The sequence below is a fragment of the Simochromis diagramma genome, unplaced genomic scaffold, assembly GCF_900408965.1.
Source record: "Simochromis diagramma unplaced genomic scaffold, fSimDia1.1 OVJJ01000348.1, whole genome shotgun sequence".
NCBI classification, from domain to species: Eukaryota; Metazoa; Chordata; class Actinopteri; order Cichliformes; family Cichlidae; genus Simochromis; species Simochromis diagramma.
The window spans coordinates 3,198,408-3,222,835 of NW_024386755.1; the positions used below are offsets into that span (position 1 = coordinate 3,198,408).

Below are 24,428 nucleotides of genomic sequence, written 5' to 3' on the forward strand. Positions count from 1 at the left end.
CAGGAAGCAATTTGCTCATCACACACGACCCTTAATGCTGAAGATCAGTTGCACTCAGACATTCCAGGCTAGTTTCCTAGCTAACCCTGTAATGCACTTACCACCCCGTCATGTTTTGATGTCATCAGCAGTTGTTTCAAACATTACCCAATTTGACAAAAACTTTGCATCATCACCCAAAAGTTGATGAATGTAATTGACATGTTACGGTGTCTGGTTGCACCATTGAAGCAAACTGTGGCTGCTCCACTTCCTGCATCCTTGCAGTTATATAATCATATTTCACCTGGTAATCATAAAGAAAGGACTCATAATACTCAACAATCACGCTTCTTGTAGGATCTCAGTATGAGCAAGTTCAGTGATAATGGCAAAGCAATTATATTCTGTAGCACAACTTGTGATGCTACAAATCTTAACCAATCATTACACAACTAATAGTAAATGAATTTTGTGCTGTCCACGGCTGGTTCAGAGTGTAGGACCCACCCATGAAGGATGGGGTCAGATTGATTTTGTTTTTTTGTGGTCATAGATTATTCATCTACACAGCTCTCCAAATCTGTTGTCCAGTAACAGTAAGGAATCCCAGCTTCTTTCCCATTATTTTTCATTCAGGGTCTTGACAAAGACTTGACAGACTTGACCATATCCTAACATAAAGTCCCTAAAGGTGAAGTCTTGGCAACAAAATAAACACCACATGTCATCTTATAATGTTTAATTTAGATTGTTTAATGTTAATTCCATGCTGTGTTTCAGTAAGAACAATACAGATTCCCTGTCTGTGGCTCCAGTCAGATATCCAGTAGTACAAATCAGCTCCAAGTTACACATAATGAAGCAACACAAAAAGAAACTGCAAAAGAAAAAACACCCTCTGAATGGCAGAGGAGCATCGATAAAAAGCAGGGGGAAGCAGCAGAAAAGAAAAATAGAATATTAAATCTTTTTAACTCATGCAAGTACTAATCTTCTTTATTTAAGGATGGGGCCAAATTAAGTCTACTCTTTTACACAAGTTAGAGAGCTCCCAAGTTTGTTTTTCTTTTTTCAAACCACCAGCAAGAGATAAACCTTCAGAGAGCCAGAATGTGTGCACAGTTACAGTATTTCAGCACAAAGTACAGTCCAAAGACAACTACATGAACATGACAACAGAATCACTATGGTGTAAAAGTTAAGCACTTCTTTGCCCCACGTGGATATCGCGAATATTGCCAACTTCCTCTCAACTACTAAGTTAACAAAAAGGGCACTTGTACTCTTCCAAACTGCCCCTAAAAACGGTCAAATGATCTGCATGACATTTCATTAAAAACAGATAAAATAGCTCCCACAACTAATAGTCAACATTGTCAGTAATAAAAGTTAATTTCTGTAATTACATTAAGAAAAAAAAATTCTCAATACATCCAGCAACTGATAAAAATATTGAGGAAAAAAAAGAAGAAGAAGCAAAAAACAACAAAAAAAATACAATAATGAAACCAAAAGATAACATTTTCAGAACTGCTTGTACCAGGACAAAATAAAAGAAACAATCCAGGGACCGCTTTCTTTATCTTTGCCTTTCTAACATTGTATTTCCTGCCTCAATTAAGTGGTATTTACTTGAACGATGTCAGGGCTAATATAAAAAATAAAAAAAAAGGAGAGAAAAATTAACTTGTTAACTCCGTGGCCCTGTTGGGTCTTGGAGCTACAGAGGTGGAAGAAAAGGAAAAAGGACGACAAAGAGGAAAGTGACTTGTAGATGGATGGGTGGGGTGGTTGAGGAGGAGGAAGATGAAGGTGGAGGGAGTGCAGGGGGTGGGGTGAGGGTCTCAAGTTGTTGGCTGTTGGTGGCATAGTCTCACTGGGCCTCGTCCTCAGCGTCTTGCAGTGCCTCTTTGTTCTGTTCTTCACCTGGTGGAGAGAGATTTACTGTTAGCTCCTCTTAACAACCTCACAAGATATCATCCTTCGGTAGTGCACAAGTGGCAGGCATGTCTGACGTGACAGGTGAAACTGAACACAAACCAAAACCTTGAGGAACTGAGGAGATTATGGTGGTAGCTATTTCGCTTAAGAGTTTGCAGCTTCTCTCTGAGTATTTGGCTTCCTGTCACTGCAATAACAGAAATGGTGACACTGCCCCCTTTGGACACCTTTAGGTGTTCGGCGTAAGTTACCATAGTACCGAAGCGATGTAAAGAGAGTCACCTTCATGACACTGAATCACTAACCTGTTAATGTAACTTTTTCACCCTCCAAATATATGATGATAATGGCAAAGATATTCTGAATAGTCTTTCCTACAACAGGCCCTTGTTCACACTGATATGTGAACCAGGCTGGATGAGAATTATTAGAGGACTACAGACAAGACACTCAGATGAACAGAAGGTCTGCATTTTACGGCAGCATCCAAGTAGTAGTGGTACCAATAATTTCTAATAAATGCATGCACAGTGGTATTATGATTACCAGTGCATGGAACAGCGGGTTCGAATCAAGCCGACTGCAATTACTTGGTTGGTTTAATCTGCATATGCAAAACACTCATATCTTCAAATCCCTCATTTCAGCTAAATCTGACCCGTTTATCAGCCAAAGTGTTTTTAGAACTAATTGGTTGCATGCACCCTGTGAATACAATGAAAAACAAAGTGCAGTTAGCCTACCACTGCTACTGCTACAGAAACCGATTTTACCAAAGTGCCTGAAACAAGTTGAACTCCACTGAAATCTGCTTGGAGGACTTTGAGGCAGATTTTTCTTAGAGACAGATGATTTCACAAGGACTAAAGACTGACAAAAAAACCAAACAAACAAACTGGTAAATAAAGAGATAAATATCTAGAATGCAGAACAGTGTATTAGGGCAGGGCAACGTGGCCAGAAATATTTATCACGATATATATTTGAAAATTTGCGATAAACGATATAACTGATGATATAATTGACGCCAGACAAAATGCTTTACAACTCCACAACTTTATTAATGCAAACCCCCCCCCCCCCCCAAAAAAAACCCCCTCATCAATGTATTTTCACTTAAATGAGCAGCTGTTTTTTTATGTGCATTAAAGCTATAAAAAGATTTAACAGTGCAAATGCAAATTCTTTGCTGACAGTTTAACCAGTGGAAATTGGCCAACATATCCTGAGCATAACCATGTATAATATCCACAAAACTTAAAAAGAGGTTATACACACACACACAATACGGTAATATTATGTTGAAGCACAGTACGTATCACTCCGCGAGGCTCCTGACTACGGTAGCCGTAATGCTCCGACAATCCATCAAGCGGTGCAGCTTCGTAGCTTACGAAGTCGTACTAAAACAGTTTTTGACAGATTTCTGCGCGCCATGTACCACATAAAATCGGTTCGGGGTCAGTAAACACAACCAGAATTCATACATAAGGCGCACCGGATTATAAGGGGCACTGTCGATTTTTCAGAAAATCGAAGGATTGATTTTAAGTGTGCCGTATTTTCCAAAAAACACAGTAACAGCGACGGCCTGCTAGCATGCTCTACCAAAAATTGTGCTTTGTTGTGTATCTGACGGAAGAAAGCCAAACGAGTTCCACACCACTGAAGTTGCAGCATTTTTACAAACCAATTCTGGTTCATCCGATTCATTCAACGATCCGCTTTCGCCCTTCTCATTCTCTGTCGCCGCCATGTGCGTATGAAAACAAAGGCACTGCGCATGCGCGTTTTACCCATATTTTATCGCGATATTTCATTTTCTTATCATTGCCTAACATTATACCGGTATTACCATGAACAGTATGATATGGCCCAGCCCTACAGTGCATGTAGAACTGTTTCCAGATTAGATTTCCCCCACAAACACTGTGCTCACAGCCAAAGCTGTGTGCCTGACACGACCATATTAGGGATATCCTCTCTCACTGACATCATACAGTGTTGAGTGTAAAAAAAAAAAAAAAAAAGAAAAAAAAAATGTTTAGATGTGATTACATGCACTGACACTGAGCTGATTCTTTAAATCTTTAGCCATCCACCACTGAAAATATGAAAATATAAAATAAAGAAAAGCATAATGGGTCCACTTTAGGTTCCATCAATATTTATTACTGTACTGTTATGTATGTGACTTGTTTATAAAGGGGGAAAAGAAACAAAACCCCAAACACTTGAATTTTGCAACTAGCAGAAATCTGTAAAGAAAACCTGCACGCTGGATGCTAATTTTCTACGGTTTCAGGTGTTGGGTGAAATGGTGCATTCATTTCCATAGTTTGGAAACAGAGCTCAAAAGTGTGTGTTTGTGTGCTGGTGGTGGGGGGCAAGTTTTACATAAAACTCAACACCTTCAGTGTTAGCTTAGCTTAGGTTAACAAGCACCTCTAGAAGGCAATGGTTTTGGCAAACACTGCCATTTCCATTAAACTAATAATGACCCTGTTCTTGTTAGAGAACACCAAATACTGCAGCACTACTTTAAACGTGAACGTGCACATACCACTTGAATGGACCTGAATGTCTTTAAATAACTGACTGGCTATACTGGTCCACGGTGTGAAAGCATGCAAATAACATGATGTAAAGCACTCTGCTTGTGCACAGGTACAACGGGGAACTACTCATCACACTATACAAACTACCTTTAGTCAAGTGAGCCAGTTACATGAGACTGTGATGGGAAGACCAAAGATTAGAGCATGTCACCAAAAGTTAATACAAGATCCAAGTGAATGGGTGAGTGAGTGGGCTGAATTATTAAACCATGAGTGAGCTAGTGCAGAGAGGTAAAAACAAGCCACACACAACACACACAGAGCAAATGTGTGGGTGAGCAACACTTACAAAGTACAGTTAACATGGGAAATGTACAGGTTTGTTTCCTTTAGGACTCTACAGCAGAGGGAATGAGAAAAAGACAAGAGAGGTGATGAGTCACTGAAATAATAATAATAATAAAAAAAAGGTCTTGGTGGATGCTCTGCAGCGTAGCTGATGCATACTGCTGGAATGAAAGGAATAGAAAAAAATGAATCAAAAAGGGCTGAATGATTTCTTTTTTGTAAATTTCTTACACCAAAAGTTGTTGCTAGTAAAAGCTGAACAGCTACAAGAAGATCAGCTATGACAGATTTACTCTGCTGCATTTTATTAATCATTGTGGGACTTGGCGAACCAAGACAAATGCTGGCTGTATCAGCTTCATGTGTCATCTGTATGCAGATGACTGCGCTCTTTACGCCTTACAAGACAGCACATCCCTCTGTATCATTTCTGAGGTTTTGGTTAGAGACCAAAACAAGCTAGTGTTGTGCCATTACCACAGGTGTTGGTTTCAGGTAACTAGCCACACCTCACTAGTTAGGCAGTAGCTTGCCAAATAGACAGCTTTAGACAGCTGTTGGAATCTCAACCTCCATGTTTGAGCTTATTAACACAGTGTTTTAACTTAGTGAGGCCATCTAGGTATATTAACAGCCACCCAAGTTGTGGTGACTCACTTTGTCTGCTATTTTTTTTTTCCCTTTTAAAGCTAAAGAGAACAACACTGTCTACAACTGATAGTCTTCTCACACTTGCCATTTGGGCCAGCTGACCAGGTAGCTTGAACCCTCAATATCAATCAGCTGCATCTCCAACATATCTGTCAGATCTATCTCAGCTGCACTGTCATGGACTGCAGTCAACCACTGCTGCAGTCTGGAAAACTACATAAACCAGAACCTGCAGCAGCTGGAGAACGAGTCCGTGTGGCTCCACATATTACATGTGTGAGCTAAACATGTGCAATTTTTACAAAACTGGGCTCAGGCACACTACTATATCTGTAGTGATGAAGTTTTCTCTGTGTGGAATTTACTTCACACAAATTCATTCAAATTTTGATTAGACTGTTGAAAACAGTTTTTCTTAAATCACTCAGCACGAGAATCTAATTCTGACACAGGAACACAGGTTAGATGGGATGCCTCCAGTTCAGCGTCATGTCAACACAGCAATTAGCCCCCCCCGCAAAAAACAAAAACTCTCTGTACCTCGACAGGCACACTGTGAGCACCTGACACAGTCCTGACAGCTACTGTTGACTTGTTTTATTTTAAAATTGAAATTTGTGTCAAATTATTAACAAAAGGTGCATTACCACTGAAAAAACCCTCAGACCTACAGTGGGGCAAAAAAGTATTTAGTCAGCCACCGATTGTGCAAGTTCCCTCACTTAAAATGATGACAGAGGTCAGTAATTTGCACCAGAGGTACACTTCAACTGTGAGACAGAATGTGAAAAAAAAATCCATGAATCCACATGGTAGGATTTGTAAAGAATTTATTCGTAATCAGGTGGAAAATAAGTATTTGGTCACCTCAAACAAGGAAAATCTCTGGCTCTCACAGACCCTGTAACGTCTTCGTAAGAAGCTTTTCTGTCCCCACTCGTTACCTGTATGAATGGCACCTGTTTGAACTCATCATCTGTATAAAAGACACCTGTCCACAGCCTCAAACAGTCAGACTCCAAACTCCGCCATGGCCAAGACCAAAGAGCTTTCGAAGGACACCAGGAAAAGTATTGTAGACCTGCACCAGACTGGGAAGAGTGAATCTACAATAGGCAAGCAGCTTGGTGTGAAAAAATCAACTGTGGGAGCAATCATCAGAAAATGGAAGACATACAAGACCACTGATAATCTCCCTCGATCTGGGGCTCCACGCAAGATCTCATCCCGTGGGGTCAAAATGATCATGAGAACGGTGAGCAAAGATCCCAGAACCACACGGGGGGACCTGGTGAATGACCCGCAGAGAGCTGGGACCAAAGTAACAAAGGTCACCATCAGTAACACACTACAACGGCAGGGAATCACATCCCGCAGTGCCAGACGTGTTCCACTGCTGAAGCCAGTGCATGTCCAGGCCCGTCTGAAGTTTGCCAGAGAGCACATGGATGATACAGCAGAGGATTGGGAGAATGTCATGTGGTCAGATGAAACCAAAGTAGAACTTTTTGGTATAAACTCAACTCGTCGTGTTTGGAGGAAGAAGAATACTGAGTTGCATCCCAAGAACACCATACCTACTGTGAAGCATGGGGGTGGAAACATCATGCTATGGGGCTGTTTTTCTGCCAAGGGGACAGGACGACTGATCCGTGTTAAGGACAGAATGAATGGGGCCATATATCGTGAGATTTTGAGCCAAAACCTCCTTCCATCAGTGAGAACTTTGAAGATGAAACGAGGCTGGGTCTTCCAACATGACAATGATCCAAAACACACCGCCCGGGCAACAAAGGAGTGGCTCCGTAAGAAGCATTTCAAAGTCCTGGAGTGGCCTAGCCAGTCTCCAGACCTCAACCCCATAGAAAATCTGTGGCGGGAGTTGAAAGTCCGTGTTGCTCGGCGACAGCCCCAAAACATCACTGCTCTCGAGAAGATCTGCATGGAGGAATGGGCCAAAATACCAGCTACTGTGTGTGCAAACCTGGTAAAGACCTATAGTGAACGTTTGACCTCTGTTATTGCCAACAAAGGTTATGTTACAAAGTATTGAGTTGTATTTTTGTTATTGACCAAATACTTATTTTCCACCCTGATTTACGAATAAATTCTTTACAAATCCTACCATGTGGATTCATGGATTTTTCTTTCACATTCTGTCTCTCACAGTTGAAGTGTACCTCTGGTGCAAATTACTGACCTCTGTCATCATTTTAGGTGGGGGAACTTGCACAATCGGTGGCTGACTAAATACTTTTTTGCCCCACTGTATGTACGTGTTGACTGGAGGAACAACTCTCAGGGTGGGAATTTCATTGCTGACTGCTGGAAACTGACCAAGTGAGTTATTGTTTTCTGCAGCATAGTTACACATCCTGCATTTGGGATGGTCGGGCTATGCTGCTAAAGCACAAGGCTTGGTGTGCTAGAGGACTACGTGGTCTTAGAAAAATTCCTAGATATTAGTTCTTGGGAAATCCGAGTTCCCAGAACTTTCCATCGAAAAGCAGATTAGAGAAGACCTCTAACTTTTTTTTTTCTAGCTGTCTAGTGTTTAAATTCTGCACAAACAGTCCTTGAGCAGGAATACCACTCAGCTTTTCAAGTAAACAAAAACAAAACGTAGCAACATGTCTGATTAGTTGTAACTGAATTGAACTGTTAGGCAGTTGATTTTCTATCAAGCCTTTTTCTATTATTTTTCGCAAGCTGTCAGTGAGACAAAAAAGCCATCAAGATGCTCACAGTATAAAGACACATTATAAGAACAAATGTAAGAAAGTGTTAAGGTGAAGATGAGTGGGTTAGTGTCAGCACCTTGTCCTGGAAAAAGATCTGCATTGAGACACAGGTAGAAATACCATCATAGAAAAACACCTGATGAAATAAACACACTACAGGACTGTTACCTTCTCCCTGCATATCTGAAGTCCATAGTGTCAGGTTGTCACGTAACAACTGCATGATAAGTGTGGAGTCCTTGTAGCTTTCTTCACTCAGTGTGTCCAGTTCTGCGATGGCGTCATCGAACGCAGCCTTTGCCAACCTGAGCAAACAAACGTGTGCTGAAATCACATCATGCTTCAGACAGAAAAATCATGTTTTTACTGATTATTTTTAAGCTGCGTTATGATTCCAGCTGTACGAAATCATGTTTCACTGTGTGTCTGGAACTCAGTATTGGGTAAATGTGAACATAAAGTCAAAGACAATCAAGAATGGCTTATAATATACAGCATTACTGCAAAGTCTAAGTCTAATCCTCAACCTATGGGCATGAGGAGGGCGAAGGTCAACCTCAAACAGGAGTTGAGTCAGGGTTCGTCATACAGTCCACTCAGCAGTGAGGGACAGTCTTGCTGTTATGTAATATACAGACAAAAAACAAAAAAACAAACAGCTGCCCTGAGTTACAGTGACAGTGCTGCTGCAGTGATGGAGCAGTGACCTGCAAGCGCGGTCAGGTGAGTTGAGAATCTCATAGTAGAAGACGGAGAAGTTGAGGGCGAGCCCGAGGCGGATGGGGTGTGTGGGTGGCAGCTCTGACATGGCAAGGTCAGTAGCAGCTTTGTAGGCCACCAGACTGTTCTCTGCTGCCTCCTTTCTGTCGTTGCCAGTGGCAAACTCTGCCAGGTACCTGTGGTAGTCACCCTTCCTGCAAGTGGAAGGAAACAAAGAAACATTTTACATGTTATTTCCTGTGAAGTGTTCCTGACAACGGTTTCCTGTGTCGATAAATACCCCAGCCCAAAAAGATAGCTGTACTTGATGACCAACCAGAGGAAGTTACTGCATTTATCTGATAATTAACATCAAGGCTCTTACATTTTGTTGTAGAAGACCTTCGACTCTCCTATCTTAGCAGATGGCAGTAGGTGCCTTTCAAGTGCTTCCAGAATTTCATTACAGATGTTCTTCAGCTCCTTCTCCACCTGTTGAAAAAAACACACTGATTCAGTGATCCTCTTCCTCTGACACAATCTCCAAGTATCAATTTGGATTCCTGCTCCTGTGTAATTTCAGAATCCAGTATGAGAAATTCTGCCCGTTTCTGCAAAGGTTCACGTTCAAGATCCATCAAGATCAAAAAAGGATCCAATAACTTGGGACAACAAACACATATCTGTGGTCTCTTTAGGACCTTGATCACTCCCTTTAAACTCCCTGCTAACAACATTTGTAATATCTTTAATACTTGACATTTATTAATCCAATTAGGATGTTGCTCAACGCTTATCAGAAGCTCAAGAGTGTTTCCCCACACGAGCAGGCCACCCAAGTACACTCAAGCATTTTTGACTTTTCTTTTATCCCTTTGAAAAACGCGACACCATCAGCAGCCATTTTTCTTGCACAGACAGCCTCCGTACTCCTATTCTGTTGCTGCTGACCAAACAGACTCACTGTCCATCAATACTACTCAACCGCTTTTCCACTGAGTCTCTTATCCCACCAAATAACTGGCTCCAACTCCACCCTCTGGGACTGCAGCTTGGAACTGGAGTCTACACTTATCTCCTATTTATTTGTAACACAGTAATTAGTTTGTAAAATATTTGCAGAGAACCTTATAACTGGTATTATTTAATAATTCCCACATGTGCATGCACATAGCAGCCCATTCTTCACCACAAACAGAAACTAAATCTGTGGGAAACACTGCCATATTTGTAAACCGATTCCCTTCAACCTTTATTTAAACTCCAACCTAACAACCTCTTTAATGGACCACTTAGAGTAGCTTTAATATTTGATATTTACTAAACAATCAGGATGTTGCTCAAAGCTTATCGAATGGTGTGCCAGTGATAAGAAATGTGTCTGCCAGGGACTTAGAGAGCTACTAACAAAATCAAGGTGTACTCTCCCTGAATCCAATTATGTCATTGACTGCAGTCCAAGTGCCTCTCCCATCTCTGACACTCTCTGGCCTCTCCCATTATAACAGCAGCTCTTATTTCCCTTCATAAAAAAGGCAAGAGTGGAGGACTTGCCAACTATGACTCAGATGCAGTCTGTCCAGTAGCTGCTCAGAGTGTGCATCGCTAATGTGTGTTTGTGATCTCGCACTAACACAGCCGATCTTTATAATGAGAACACATTCTGGATGCTGAGACATTACAGAACAATCTAAAACAGAAATCTAAGCTTGAGCCTGTCTCGAGTGCTTTACCTTTTGCCTGTATTCCCGGATCATCTTCAGTTTCTCTTCTCCGCCCTTGTTCTCTTCCCTCTGTTCGATACTGCTGATTATCCTCCAGGAGGCTCTCCGAGCTCCGATCACATTCTTGTAGGCCACTGATAGTAGGTTCCTCTCCTCCACTGTGAGCTCCACGTCCATGTCTGCCACCTTCTTCATAGACTCCACCATCTCTGTTAAAAGAAATGCCCAGGATTTGCCAACAGTTTTATTTTTGTCATGTCTCTTGAGAGTATGCCTCATTGGCAACATTGTCAACCTAAGTGGCACAATCTGACGTGCCTCACAAATTCATGGGTTTCGGGCTGATAATCATAATAAATGAAACAGTCGGACGCCTGGCAAACCGTGCCCAGAGATGACGTGCAAGAAAGGGCATTGATGTGAGGTGACAGACAGTGTTAAAGAGTAAATGCTGAGGCAGTTTCTTCTATCTCTGGCACCAATCCAACAAACACACACACACACACACACACACACACACACACACACAGACATAAACTGGTTACTTGCTTAAGCGATAAGCAATGCACTTCTCAGTTTAAGCTGTGTGCCATCATTTACCGCTGGGGAGGGGTTTAACCCTTTGAAAGTAGGTTAAACGGATAGTACGGATGGAAAAGTGGCTGATGTAATTTAGCAAACATCTGACTCCCCGCCCCTCCTCGCCTCACCTTAAAATATGAAACCTTCAAAGAAAAAAGAAAAGAAAAAGGAAGAAAAAAGAAACCTTTACCTGACATGTTAAAATTTCATTAAGCTGAAGAGTGATCGAATAGATTTGCATTAGCCAGTAAACCATAAATCTCTCTGCAAATACACTCGGTTCAAATCCCGTGAATGAGTCATGGTACATTCACTTAACGTTACTGAGCAACGTGTGACCGGGTGGCAAAGGCAGTCGTCTAAAAACAGCCTGTACACGGCCTGTAATGGTATGACAGTGTTATAGGAGTGCACCGGGGAGAGGAAGAGGGGGTCGTTTCTGCCAATCGATCTGTCCAGCTTGCTTGCATGGGAACACCCCACGAAGTGAACATCTGACCTCCCACTCCCTGCTAATACACATTGGTTTCAAGGTGCTAATCCTCCTAGTATCTGCAACAGAATGGCGTAAAAGTTGCCAGGTCAATAAACGGAGTCAGTTATAAGCAACGAGTGCTGCTTATACCGAAAAGAAGCACTGGCTCATGTGTAAAGTTACACAGCTAGCTGGTGCAGGGGAGGCAACTCCTGACAGCTCACGCTCCACTAATCCGCCATTTTGTTGTAGCCCCTTCGCTAATGCTAGCCAGTGTCTGTGACATCCGCTCACTTTCCTCAGAACAAACAGGTTTCGTGCTCACGAACTGTTTTAATGTCGCAGTACTGTCACCGGACAAAAAGCCATACGTCTTGGCCAATAAACAGTTGGAAATCTGCGATGGTAGCTGCATTAGCCATGTAGCCTGCCGCGGCTGGCGTTGAGCTACACAGCAAAGCGGTGCTCGGTTAAGGTTAGCTAGCACAGTAAAAAAAAAAAAAAAAAAAAAAAATCCCATCGGCGAACATGTCCCACTCCAAGCCGGCCCAGAGATGGTGCCTTACCGTCATATCGCTCTGCCTGCTCGGCGAGTTTCGCCTGATAAACTAGATCCTCTCGCTCTCCCATTGTGTATCAAGATACAGGTAGCGTAGCAAAAGGGCTAATCAAAGTGACAGATCGTTAGTGCAAAACACAGTGGTGATGTGCCAGCCCTGTCTGTGGCTCCTTCAAACCAACTGGGTCGATGAGTGCTGTTCCGCCCCACCGGCAGCGCTGGGATGGAGTAAAGATGGCGACCAGCTTCATCCGGGTACTGCGCATACGCACAAGACTCACCGACTCCGATGCTTCCTCCTCTATTGTTTTTTTTTTTCTTTTTTTGAAGAGAAAAGCAAGAGTAATAACGATAAATGCAGGCGTTGAATCACATCTACGGTATAGTGTGTTAACACCACCAGTTTCTGTTCCTGGTCTATGATATTTATAGCGGTGCAATTCTGTATTTTTTGAACTACATAAATAATACAAAACGTAGCTTGTACTCCAAAATACAGGACAGCATCATTAGACTGTGGAGCTCAGTGTGCCACAGAAAATTCTCAACGTAACAGACAATATGTTTCTCCTTTATTTTACCTCAACATTTTCACAGATATTAACACACTTTAACACTTCAAGTAAGGTTTGAGAAGAGAATCTAACACACAAACCGAGTCATTTGTCATGGGTTTGACTTTATTTACTAGTATATTAACACATTACATGCTACAGAAAATAAAAAGGTAATTTGTCTTGAAAGAATATAGTGTTATAATAAAATGGCACATTTTGATATTAACACAATTACCACTGCTGTTTTGCCACCCCTTCCTTTGCATGAAAGGAAATGAATGACTTCATGCAGGGCTACTAAAAAAATACTTCTTGGTGGTTTCATTGGCAACACAATTTATAAAGGTAATGATTTATGTAGCTAAGCACCTGCCATAGGCAGTATGAGTGACACAGAAGTCAGATTTGATCAAAATTACAGATAAAAATGAACCTTATCAGAAAGCTGGCAGCAAAGATGAATGCAATTTCATCAACCGGATTATCTTTTAGTAATATCTTTAAATAGGAAATATTACAGTATTGAAGCTGGATATGGCCAACACAAAAATGAAATCTGAAAGCGAGACTGAAGATATTGGGCAGAACTATGAGGACAGAGAAGCAACGAGTAATGTCAATCTAAAGAGCACAAATATCAATGCAGAATGGATCAGATAAAATCAAATTTCATCTCCTTTAATCTCAAACACTGGAGGATTTCACTTTCAGCATGGAGCCCCCTTCTGAATGCTGTCACAGTGCCACCTAAGGGCTGCTCAAGGAGGTGGCCAGAAACACTGTACCATTATTTCTGAGAGGAACCCTTCACATGGAAGAGAAATCAAGTTCTCACAGATCAAATTCAAAGTTGAGCAGGTTAACTCTGGTAAAGATTTAAGCCGCACACCCAGCCTGCTTCAATCCAAGCCAGTCTGCATTTTGATGAATGATGGGGATGATTGTCAGGTGTCAACAAGTAAAACAGATTCAATTTCACAAAGAGAGGGGGGAAAAGGCAATCTAGACCACTACTTAGAATGTGGGAAATAAAGAAAACAGAGAGAGGAATAAAGCAGTAAAGCAGATTTGGCTTGTGCATTGTAACTTAAAGGGCTTTAAATTAAAGACTGACAAAAAGGATTAACTGAGGAAGCACAAATGAAACAAAGGCCCATAAGCCTGAGGATTAAAAGAGCACACTGGTGGAAGATGGCAACAACATAGTTAAAAGGTTAAAAACAAAAAATGGCCAGGGATCAAATATTTCCACCACTTTCTCTTTTCTTGGACACACTTGACAAGATCTGAACACAGAGTCAGTTCTGTTACAGTAAATCCTGTGAGCTGAATGGAGAGCACTAACATGTAAAGACAGTACTAACTAGTATAGTGGACAGCCTACATTCACTCTGTTCAATCATGTACATCACACGCAGAATGAGAACACCATGGCCCTTGTGAGGGGCTTGGGTGGGGGGCAGACGTGCCTCCCCCATAAGTCAGTTCGTTCATTTTGCACCCTTCACTCCCTCCCAACATGCAGCAGTAAAAAGTGTTTCGCCCCTTGGTACTAAACCAGCTATGAAGAGAACTACAAAATAACAAAAACAAACAAACAAACAAAAATAAATCAATATTTATCATGTAATGATAATCACATAGTACGTCATTTCATAACAGTATGTTCTTATTTTTTCTTACAAAAAAAAAAGACTACTTGGTGGTACTTGGTCATAGGTGATTGCTGGATAGGTATTTGAAGTGAGAGAATGTAGTGTTGCCTTTATCGCCTCCACCTCCTTGACAGTCTCGCAGCTTCTCTGCTTGGCTGCTGGGGCTAGAACTATGGCTATAGCTACATGAAGTTGCTCCGAGCTGCTGGTCTTCACTCAGTTCTCCGTTTGACACCAGGCAGGAGGGTAAAGTGAGTGTTGGACTGGGTCTTCTCCTCGAGAACAGCAAGCCTCCAAAACCGAGCTCAATCATTTCCCATGGAGATCAGTTAAATCTCTTTTCTAAAATGTTGCTGCTGTATTTGATCACACTGGAGTTGTGGGTAACACAGAATAGTGCTGCATTCATGTCGAATATGAAGGAAAATGTAGAAGAAAAGAAAATAATGGAGCCATGTTTGACTGTGCTGCTCTGATCAGGCTTAGCATCAAGATCAGAAAATGGAAGAGGCTATGTCCAAAGGTTAGCACGTGCAGTCTTCTTTGTTTAATTCTAAACTTCAAAGAAACCTGATCAGTGTGTAGCTGTTTTCCTTCTCCTTCATGCTAACTGCAACCGGCTGATTTAGCTAAGCTAACTATCTCCACCTTCATATTCACCATGTGGAAATGAGAGGGTTGCCTACTGTCCTCTAAGACTAAGCACATACAAAACCGGGATTGCTGCTGGATTCCCATCTGACATCAATGCAGCACAAGTGACCCCACAGTGTTCCACGATGACAGATGAAGAAACAACAGCAGTTATCTACAGGCTCTGACACAGAAAGAGGAAGTGGTTGAACTCTGCGCCGAGGAGTCTCCCGAGGAGTGAGTGTTGATAATGTGTCTACGATGGAGGGAAGGTTCTAAAGGGTGTCGCCTAATCCACAGACGGGCGAGTCACTTTGTATCTGTTCCACTGTAGATGACTGAATTCGGTCTGTCAGTAAGTGAGGGCAGGTGGGGGATGCGCAGGGTAACTGTGACTACATAAGAGGCTAGAAATGGAGGGTATGTGCATTACAAGTCTAGTGAGGGCCAGTTTTGTTCTCAGTGATTCTCTGAAACTGTACTTGGTGCAGATAAAAGCTGGAGCTGTGAGGTGAAGTGGGGAGAGGACGTAGAATGAGGCAAAGGTAGGGAGGGGAGGAGGGGCGAGGAAGGGTCTACCACTAGTGTCCAGGTAGAGGCCCGGTGGTCCGCTCTCAGCTGAGCTCGTCCTCGGCATTGTGCTGGTCCAGCAGTTTGACATGCGTGAAGGGAAAGTGGCCGCGCTTGCCTTTGCATTCCCCCTCCCATTGGCCGTTCACGTTGATTTTGGTCACCTTCACCATGTCCCCCACCTGCACAGGAAGAGAGGAGAAACTATGAGACACAAGCTCAATCCAACTGTCCTCTCAAAAACCACCATGTCACATGCAGTTGCATTCATCATTAGAGTTTCTTAGCAGTAACTGTAATGATGAAGAACCAGACTGACTCAGATGCTTGGAAAAACATTTGAAGCAAGCAAGAGATGCGAGTGATCTGTAGGAGAGGGCTTGCTCCTGGGTGAAGTAATGCATGATTACAGGTGATCTGCACAGGGAGGGGAGTGTCCTGTGTCACTGAACCTGCGCAAACAAAGAGCAGCAGACAGTTCCAAAGTTCAAGTCTGTGAAGGCGATGACTTAACGGCATAAGATCTATCTGATAACATTTACCAGACAGGTGCAGCTGTGTCAAAGAATTTGCACGACAGGTTTTTATATCCCGGATGTGAAGCCTCGGAGAGGTATTGCGCTCTGTGCACCCAATACTGCTGCTTCAAATAGGTATGCAGTTTAGCCAGTTTTATTTATCCAGGTAGCTGAAAAGTCTCTACAATTAATTGTCACGAGTTATTATTTTTTTGTATCAGAAGTAAGGCGATTGAACACCTGGCATTGTTTTTGATCATTATTTGTTCCACAAAATGTGAGAAGAGGGTTTAAAAAAACAAGAAAGAAAAAAACTCAGGTTGCTGGTTTTGTCCCACCAGCAGTATGCAGAGCCTGTTGGAGGATATGAGTAATAAAGGAAGAGGAACTCCTGGAGACAGTTTTCATACTGTATCATTACCAGGTCTCAGACAAATAGTGCATCAATAGACTACACACAACTCTTCATGAGCAAACACTGGCAATAGTGGATATAATAGCTATCATCACTACTGCAAAACAGACAATTAGTACAGTTCTTGACATTTAAAAATGTGCTTATGCCTACAGTGAGCAACTACCGCACCACAACTACTTGAACTGGTTTGTAACAACATGCATTCATGTTAAATTCTGGTCTACAACATTTGAGTAATACTGATATCTTTAATTTTTTTTTAGTTAAGGCATCTGGGTTGTGGAATTAAGTACCACAAAGCATCAGTGGGTGCAGTACTTTTTAGCATTTTAAGTATGGTTTACAAATGTGGTTAAAAGATTCTCATTCTTGTTGCCATAAAGTTGTGTGAGAGTGATACTTGTGGTTAGAAATGTCTTGCAGTGATGAAATGCTTGTTATCTTTGCTTTTGGCATTGTGCTCTAGCTGTAAAACCATTAAGGGCGTTTCACTGTGTGAATCCATGTGCTAGCTTTGAGTTACCACAAGTTATTGCTATCATTTAGCAATACTGGCGCATCATGAAAAGCCTGCACCCAGGAACTACAGATGGAAAGTTTCTTTTAGCTATATCTAGTGCATGTATTGCAAATAAATAAATGAATCAAATTTTTACTTGGATGATCATTAAGCTGTTTGGGGACTGTGTAGCACAGCGGTCCCCAACCCCTGGGCCTCGGACCGGTCCGTGAGTCGTTTAGTACCGGGCCGCGAGAGTTGAGGCTCAGGTGTGAAATGTATGGTTTTCAGGGTTTTTATCGGTTTTCAGCGTTATTTTGTTATCGTTTTTATTGGTAACTCTGTTTTCCTGGGTCTTTTCACGTGTGTTATGAATAAATCTTCTTTTTTTCGGTACCGGTACTAGTTTTATTTTGTTGTATTTATCCGCGACACCTTAAAGGCCGGTCCGTGGATTGTCGGGCATAAACCGGTCCTTGGCGCAAAAAAGGTGTAGCACACGGTTTACAGATTTTGATCTTTTAGATTTTTTTTAGATTTAGATTTTCTCCCTTTTCAGTTAATTAAACTGATTACTTTTTACTTAATAATGTAACTTTACTGAACTAATTTCTATTGTATGTTGTGCACCATATTTGCACTTGTTCACTAATCCTGTAGTATCCAGTGTGGGCGTGTATGACAAGTTCTAGGATGGCAGTTAATGTTAGCTAGAATATTCTGCATGTTATTTCATACTGAGCCATTTTATCTTTACAGTTCAGTTACTTATGCTGCGTTTTATTTCCCTTAATGGTAGAGGCTGTGGCACTATGGGTGCAGTGGCTTAGTGGGTTTATGATCACCATCGTTTGCAGAATGATCCTCTTCACACTGACTTTTAAGTGGATTATCACGCTCTATAAAAGCATTACAAAAGTAACGATTAATGATGTCATTTATTATCACTATTTCCAGTATGTAATAGGTAGGAAGATAGGTAAACAATTACCTAAGACAAAGGTTGGTTATGAAAACATTCATTAGTTGAAAATACTAGTGTTTACTAGGGGTGCAACGATACACAAAATTCACGGTTCGGTTCGGTTCGATACTTTGGTGTCACGGTTCGATATTTTTTCGATACAAAAAAAATGTTCATGCCTTTTTAATTTGTCATTTATTAAAATTATAAATATATATTTTAACTCAAAAGTACAGTTTTTAAATTTAACCCTAACCCTTGTGCGTGTTTTTTATTTTGACAGCGAATGCGCACCTGCGGACCACTTATGTGCAGCCCTGGTTATATAGCTCGTCATATTGCAGCCACAGAAATTCTTTTGTCCATGAAACCATAAAGCTGCACTTTCTTTTTGCCTTATACTCTGATTTGTCATAACTTCTCCGTTTTGTGGTAAGCTTTTCTTTGGCTGTCACTTCTTCACCCTGACCTGTCTTATTTGGCTCAGCAGAACTAAAATATATATCCTGCTGCTTTTACACACGCACTCACATAACGCTCAGCGATTCTCTGCGCGATCAACCTCTCACATGTTTAAGCTTGCTGCGTGAGCTTTCACTTGTCATGTTTGCATAGTAAGCTAACGATTAATAAGACGATGTCAGAGGAATTGGTGCACAAATTATCATCACTCACAGATCAGTGCTGTCGCTCTCTATACACAGTTCGCACGATTGCAAAGTGAAAGCAAAAAACAAGCGCAAATTCAAACGCGATTGCAATATGTCACATATTGACAGTGGCTCACAGATGCCAATGACATAATTACCCAGCTACATTTCTGAAAGAATGCAAAAGCATTGACATATATTTTTCCTTCCTACAATAGCCCGACGGGCAGGGCAGAGATAGATTTTGGTAAACCGACTGAAAAAAATCGCTAGCCCCTGGGACGTCGGGCTAGCGATATTGCGAGCCCTGTATCTGAGTGAGGAATCACTCATCTTTGTAAAAGAGAGTTTATTACAGAGAAATGTCTCTTTCCAAAATAAAAGCTATACTATCCGCTTCTTCTGGGCTATATTCTCAGCAGCATATTAAACATATAAGGAGAATCATGTGCTAACAGCTGTCTAAATGACTCGGCTAAAGTTAGTAGCATGCTTGCTTGTTTTTTTTCTGCTTCCACTTGTCTTTGCACTAGGATGATGTCGGCGTAAATGTGCAGTCATATTCGTTGTGTTCCCACTAGTGCTTTCAGGTTAATCTCGTTGAAATGACCTTAACGCCACAACACGGCAAATCTCTGTTAACGAACTACCGCCGATCGCCCCGTGCATGGGGCTAGACGGCCAACACGTTAACGAGCTAACTGCGCTAACACACTAGTTCCCACCCATGTAATTGAGCATTGCGTGGCACATCCAACATACTGTTTTACTTTAGTCTATGACTCGCTTACCTTCAGGGTCATACGTCACATGAAAACCAAAATAATTCCAAACGCCAGATCTGAATGAGGGTGGGGGAGGTCCATGTTGCAAGGAGAGCTTAACTTCTGTCTCGCTAGCTTGCCCTGCGCTCTTCCTTCTGACGATGCTGTCTGTGTTGAGCGCTCAGTGAATCTGTGTTCGACTACTCCGCCTAGGCTGCACTGTCGAGCCTAGGCGGAGTAGTCGAACGCAGATTCACTGAGCGCTCAACACAGACAGCATCGTCAGAAGGAAAGTTGATAAAATAAATTACAAATTTTGTATTGTTCGATACATATGCGTACCGAACCGAAAGCACTGTATCGAACGGTTCAATATCGATACGAATATCGTTGCACCCCTAGTGTTTACATAAAAAGGACTTTACTGAACACATTTAAATACCAATTCCATCCATTTAAACATATTAAAACTTTAACTTGAGTTCTGTGTACATTCAGTGTAGTCCCTGCAGTAAGGACTACAACTACAAGAGTTTCTTGATTTGTTTTTTATGTTAATGACGACGATGATGTACTGATGACGTAAAAGCAGGTGCAGGCAACGGCAGACTAGCTGAGCTGGTGAAGAATAGTTACTGCTTTCAACCACAATGGCCAACAAAGTACTTGCGGTTGTAGTAGGAGGGGAATGCTATGAGGTTTTAGTATTATAGTCAGTCTGCCTCTCTGCACACAACTCTAACCTTGTTACTAGGTCAACACACTTCAAACAGAAAAAGCTCAAGGTATCCAACAACAGTAAGATACCTGAATGATCCTAAAACAGAGTAGTGCCAAAAGGAGGAGGTAAAAGGTATTTTTGGTATTTCTGGTAAAGATATTTTAAATCTTCATAATTTAAAAAAAATATAACAGATTAAAAACAGCATGTTATAAATATTTTAAATCTAAGGCAAGATATTGACATTATTGTCTAAATTACACCTAAATAAAATAATCCACGTTCTGGTCTGAACAAATTGAATAGAAAGCACCAGTGCAGCCAGTCGGATGTTAGTCTGGATCTCTGGAACTGACCTAAAAACAAGTTTGTCACATCTGTAACTTATAAGACGTTTCAAAAATAAGAAAGAAACTTTGTATTAAGAAATTATATATAATTTACATAGAAAATTGGTGACATGTTCAATATTTATTTTACCTGCTGTATATAGTCAGACTCTTGTCTGCTGTCTTTGATGTGTTTAATAATAAAACGAATGCTTTCAATATCACTGTGACATTTCACAGTTCAACTGATATGAAAGTTTTATGCAAATGAGGGTTAGTGTTTAAGAGAGGTGAAAATTCTTTAGGAACGGATTACAATGTAGTAAAATATTAAATATTAGTATGAAGACATGCTAATTTAAAGAATAATAGGAATAATTAGCAGCTGCAGCGCCGAACTGAGTCCACGGCTACTGGAATTACACATGTTCTCGGTAACATACCTACTACCTTTATCTCCAACTATATGGACTTCGACCTTTATGATGACTCAAGCTTAAGTACATTTCTATAATAAACTCCAGCGACAATGACATCTCTGTGAAGCTGACATGTTTTGTGCCTCAGAATTGAGAAAACAAGTGAATAACCAGAGTCACATGAAGCAGGATTTAAATATTGCAAATTAACTGCTCAAGATAAACAGTGATCTTTACCATCAAGGAAATGTAAGCTAATAATTAACTGTCCAGCACTGCCATGATGAGCAACTGATGGCCAAACAGAGTGGCGAAAACGCATTGTCTCATATGGGCCTAACCCAGAAAGGTCCTCCACAGGTGGGAGTGGCAGAATCCAGTTCATACAAAGGATGTCTCTGTCATATGCGAAAACAAATTTCAAGTAAATTCAAGCTATTTTTCTGGCTGCTGAACAAGCCAGAGAAATAGCTTGTTCATCAGAATGAAAAGCAAAATGTGGGTAGAGGTGTCTTTAGCCATCCAACAGCAGAGGAGCAGAGACAGAGCACGCTCAGTTTAACCTCCTAGTCCCATTTGTGGCTCAGCTGGACTCCTGGCTTCACAGAGACCAGAGGAAATGGTCCTGTTCCCAAACACAAACTATTTCCTTCCCCAAATGACCTGCTCCGTGGGAGCCCCGCTCTCACTTCCGGACAGTTTAACAGCCCAGCCGCCGTGAGCAGCACTTAATGGCAGTCATACTTTGAGTCTCCTATTTAGGTTCAAATCTGGGGGAAAAGCGCAAACACTCGTCAACTGACTAGAGCACAAGTCTACAAGGAAGAATCCAGGGTATTAATAACCACTGTGTAGAGACTTGCAGGTCAGTCTGTAATGGTGCTGGACTGATTTCAGCAGAGAAATTAAAAGAGCAGATTAACTACAGAACCTAAAAGAGAGCTGCTTAATCACTTTCTGACCTTGATTACTCTTCACCCAGCTCAACAAATAATGAGGAAGAACTTGCCAAAAGCACAATGGGGAAAGAGAGCCAAAGAATGTGAGTTCAGTCTCGATAAGCTAAAAGGGCTGGATCTACATCCGTCTTCCTAACTATCTCCTAGCTTCCAGTGCATGTTATAAGGAGAAAAAAAATTAAAATACCCATACAGCCATATTTACCTCTAGAGCCAGGGCTGTCTTGTCATAGGCATTAGGCACCCTCTTCTGTATTGCCCTGGCATAGACAGGTCCGTTCTGGAGGTTTGGGAGGGGTGTGGGTTGGGCGTACTGGCTGGGGTCTCCCAGCAGTGGAGCGCCAGATGGTCCTGCAGAGCCGTCAGAGTTCCCCAGCATCCCCATCCCACCAGGTGCAGCACTGGACATGCTAGACCCCGCCACCGAATTGGGGGATGCCGGTCGGTACTTCTCCACGTACGGCACTGGGATCATCCCTGTGCGACCTTCCGAGTTCTGGGCGTTCCACCACTGCTCCTCTGGTTTCTCAAGAACTCGGAGGATATCACCTTTCCTGAATGGGAGATCCTCGTCGTCGTTGCCGGGGAAATCAAAAAGTGCCCGAACATACTCATCCTCCAGGCGTGGTGGGGGGCCTCCACCGGGGCCAGCACTCATGAAAGTGGGGTGCTTAGATTTGTTGATGGGTTCTATTAAGGTGGTGGTATCCAAGTAGTGGATTTTATAGAACTCTAGCAAAGCAGGTAGTGCATCAAACTCCTGGTCGCCGATACGGAACCTTGGATGGGCCAAACCTGGAGAAAAAGAGGGAGGGCAGTTAAAAGGTGAAGTTAGAAGCAGAAAAATTAAATCATTACTCACCCGAAACACTCCTTTCCTTATCTATTAGTGTTCACATCTGGGAAATCTAAAGGCAGCCTATTTATGTACACAAGTATGATGGTGATGATTTCCAACATGACCAGGAAGTCTTTCAGTTTCCTTATTTTACATTTTTCTCATACATGTCGTGTTTCTTCCAGTAAGTGTTCTGGAAAATGCATGAGGGAATACAACAAATATTGTGGGAGAAGACAACCAAGCAGACGCTTTTTTCAGATCAAAGCCTGCCAAAATCAGTCTATGAGAGACACCCCCCCCCCTTCTTTTTTAAGGTGATTTGCTTCCAGTTTGACAAGTTGGCTTATATAATGTTACACCGGGCCTGACTTGCACTGATAGTGTGCGCTATTTAAGAACGCATACCGCCCACGCCGGAACCTATAGACACATCAATTTGTGATTTCTTAAAAACAGTGTGTTGCATAACGCACAGAGAATTGTCCGTCTGAGCTAACGTCAAACTGAAACATGTTTCAATGTCTGGCCTGCCAGGAAAATGTACTATTGCGCATCTTCTTTGGTGCAAGTCATGCAAGAATGGTCACATCAGCATCTCCTAATATCAAGCCTCCCCCCCACCCCGTACCCCCAGCTCTGCTAGCTTACCTGGACCAGATTGTCGGTTGTTGCTGATGCTGTTAATTATATAATGCGAGACTTTGGAGTTCTCTGACACCGAAAGCACGTAGTCCCCCGGGGCTGGTGATGGAGTCCCGAACCAGAAACACGCCATGCCTCTGCCCCTGCAACAGAGACACAGCCTCCTGCCTGCTCAACCGACCCCAGTACCAACTACCACGGTCCTCCGCGTCAAAATTTCCAGCCATGATAACCACTCCAAAGCCGAGGCTTCACCGGGCCTTCCCTGCTCTCCCTCCCGTTATCCACAGGCAGAGCGTTCAACTCATACAAAAACTTTAGCGCCTAGAGCACGTTTAGTAAACAGGCGACATCCGCAGCTGGCCGTTTGGGCATCAATTCTCCGACACTGAAGCTCAAGCACCTAATAAAAAGGGACTCTGGCTCGGTTTGTGCTCAGAAGTCAGCTCTGTCCGTCCTATTATACGTTTTAACGCCACAAATCCTGCTACAATCCAGCCGCCGATGACAACTAACTTCAAAAACTGAAATGGCGGATACGCGAAAACAAAAAAAGACCCTTCTCACCGGATATGATGTATCACACTTACGGCGCACGCGCCAGGGTGACAGCATCAGCTTGTCGTCTCGTCCATCATCCTCTTCGAGCGACGTCTTTTGAAAAACAAGCACGAAAATACTTACAACATTTAGAGGAGCTTATCATAACATGCCATGTCGCTTATTCGTGCGTGTTTTCTTACAGAAATTAAACATTTTTAAAGTTATATTGTGGCGATGGTCACGAAAGCGCTTTTCCTGCTCGGGCTAACTTTGTCTTGTGTTTTATGGTGGTGGGTTATGAAAGCCAAAGCTTATACCCCCACTGCTGCACCGAGCGCAGAGCGTTATGCTAACCAACGCTTAAGTTCTTTCTCACACAGTAAAGTAAATAACTTCATATATTTTTATCTTAACCAAGTGAACATAAAATAGATTAGCTGCATTTTGTAATATTGGCCGCTAGGTGTCACTCAAAGACATCAAAAT

At 42.1% G+C, this 24,428-nt stretch overlaps 2 protein-coding genes and 1 long non-coding RNA gene across 4 annotated transcripts; 1 reads left to right on the top strand and 2 right to left on the bottom strand.

Moving 5' to 3' along the window:
• Nucleotides 1–706: 706 nt before the first annotated feature.
• On the bottom strand, nucleotides 707–12,511 carry ywhae1 (tyrosine 3-monooxygenase/tryptophan 5-monooxygenase activation protein, epsilon polypeptide 1). 2 transcript variants are annotated; one of them, XM_040025773.1, is made up of 7 exons: nucleotides 12,268–12,511; nucleotides 10,654–10,853; nucleotides 9,306–9,412; nucleotides 8,929–9,135; nucleotides 8,390–8,526; nucleotides 4,831–4,878; nucleotides 707–1,908 (listed from the first exon to the last, which is right to left on the bottom strand). In XM_040025773.1, the coding sequence occupies exons 1-6, from the start codon at nucleotides 12,329–12,331 to the stop codon at nucleotides 4,871–4,873; spliced, it is 723 nt and encodes a 240-aa protein (XP_039881707.1). In that variant the 5' UTR covers nucleotides 12,332–12,511; the 3' UTR covers nucleotides 707–1,908; nucleotides 4,831–4,870. The 2 variants fall into 2 exon arrangements, with proteins under 2 accessions (XP_039881707.1, XP_039881697.1); XM_040025763.1 differs by lacking the exon at nucleotides 4,831–4,878 and having other exon boundaries at nucleotides 12,268–12,509.
• On the top strand, nucleotides 12,002–21,774 carry LOC120729856. The gene is made up of 3 exons (XR_005695012.1): nucleotides 12,002–12,384; nucleotides 15,373–15,377; nucleotides 21,764–21,774. It is a non-coding gene; the product is annotated as an uncharacterized LOC120729856 (long non-coding RNA).
• Nucleotides 12,920–23,962, bottom strand: crk (v-crk avian sarcoma virus CT10 oncogene homolog). The gene is given in 4 exon segments (XM_040025752.1): nucleotides 12,920–15,857; nucleotides 22,122–22,711; nucleotides 23,406–23,496; nucleotides 23,498–23,962. Coding segments are annotated over 4 exon segments (948 nt in total). The 5' UTR covers nucleotides 23,627–23,962; the 3' UTR covers nucleotides 12,920–15,719.
• Between the last annotated feature and the right edge of the window lie 466 nt (nucleotides 23,963–24,428).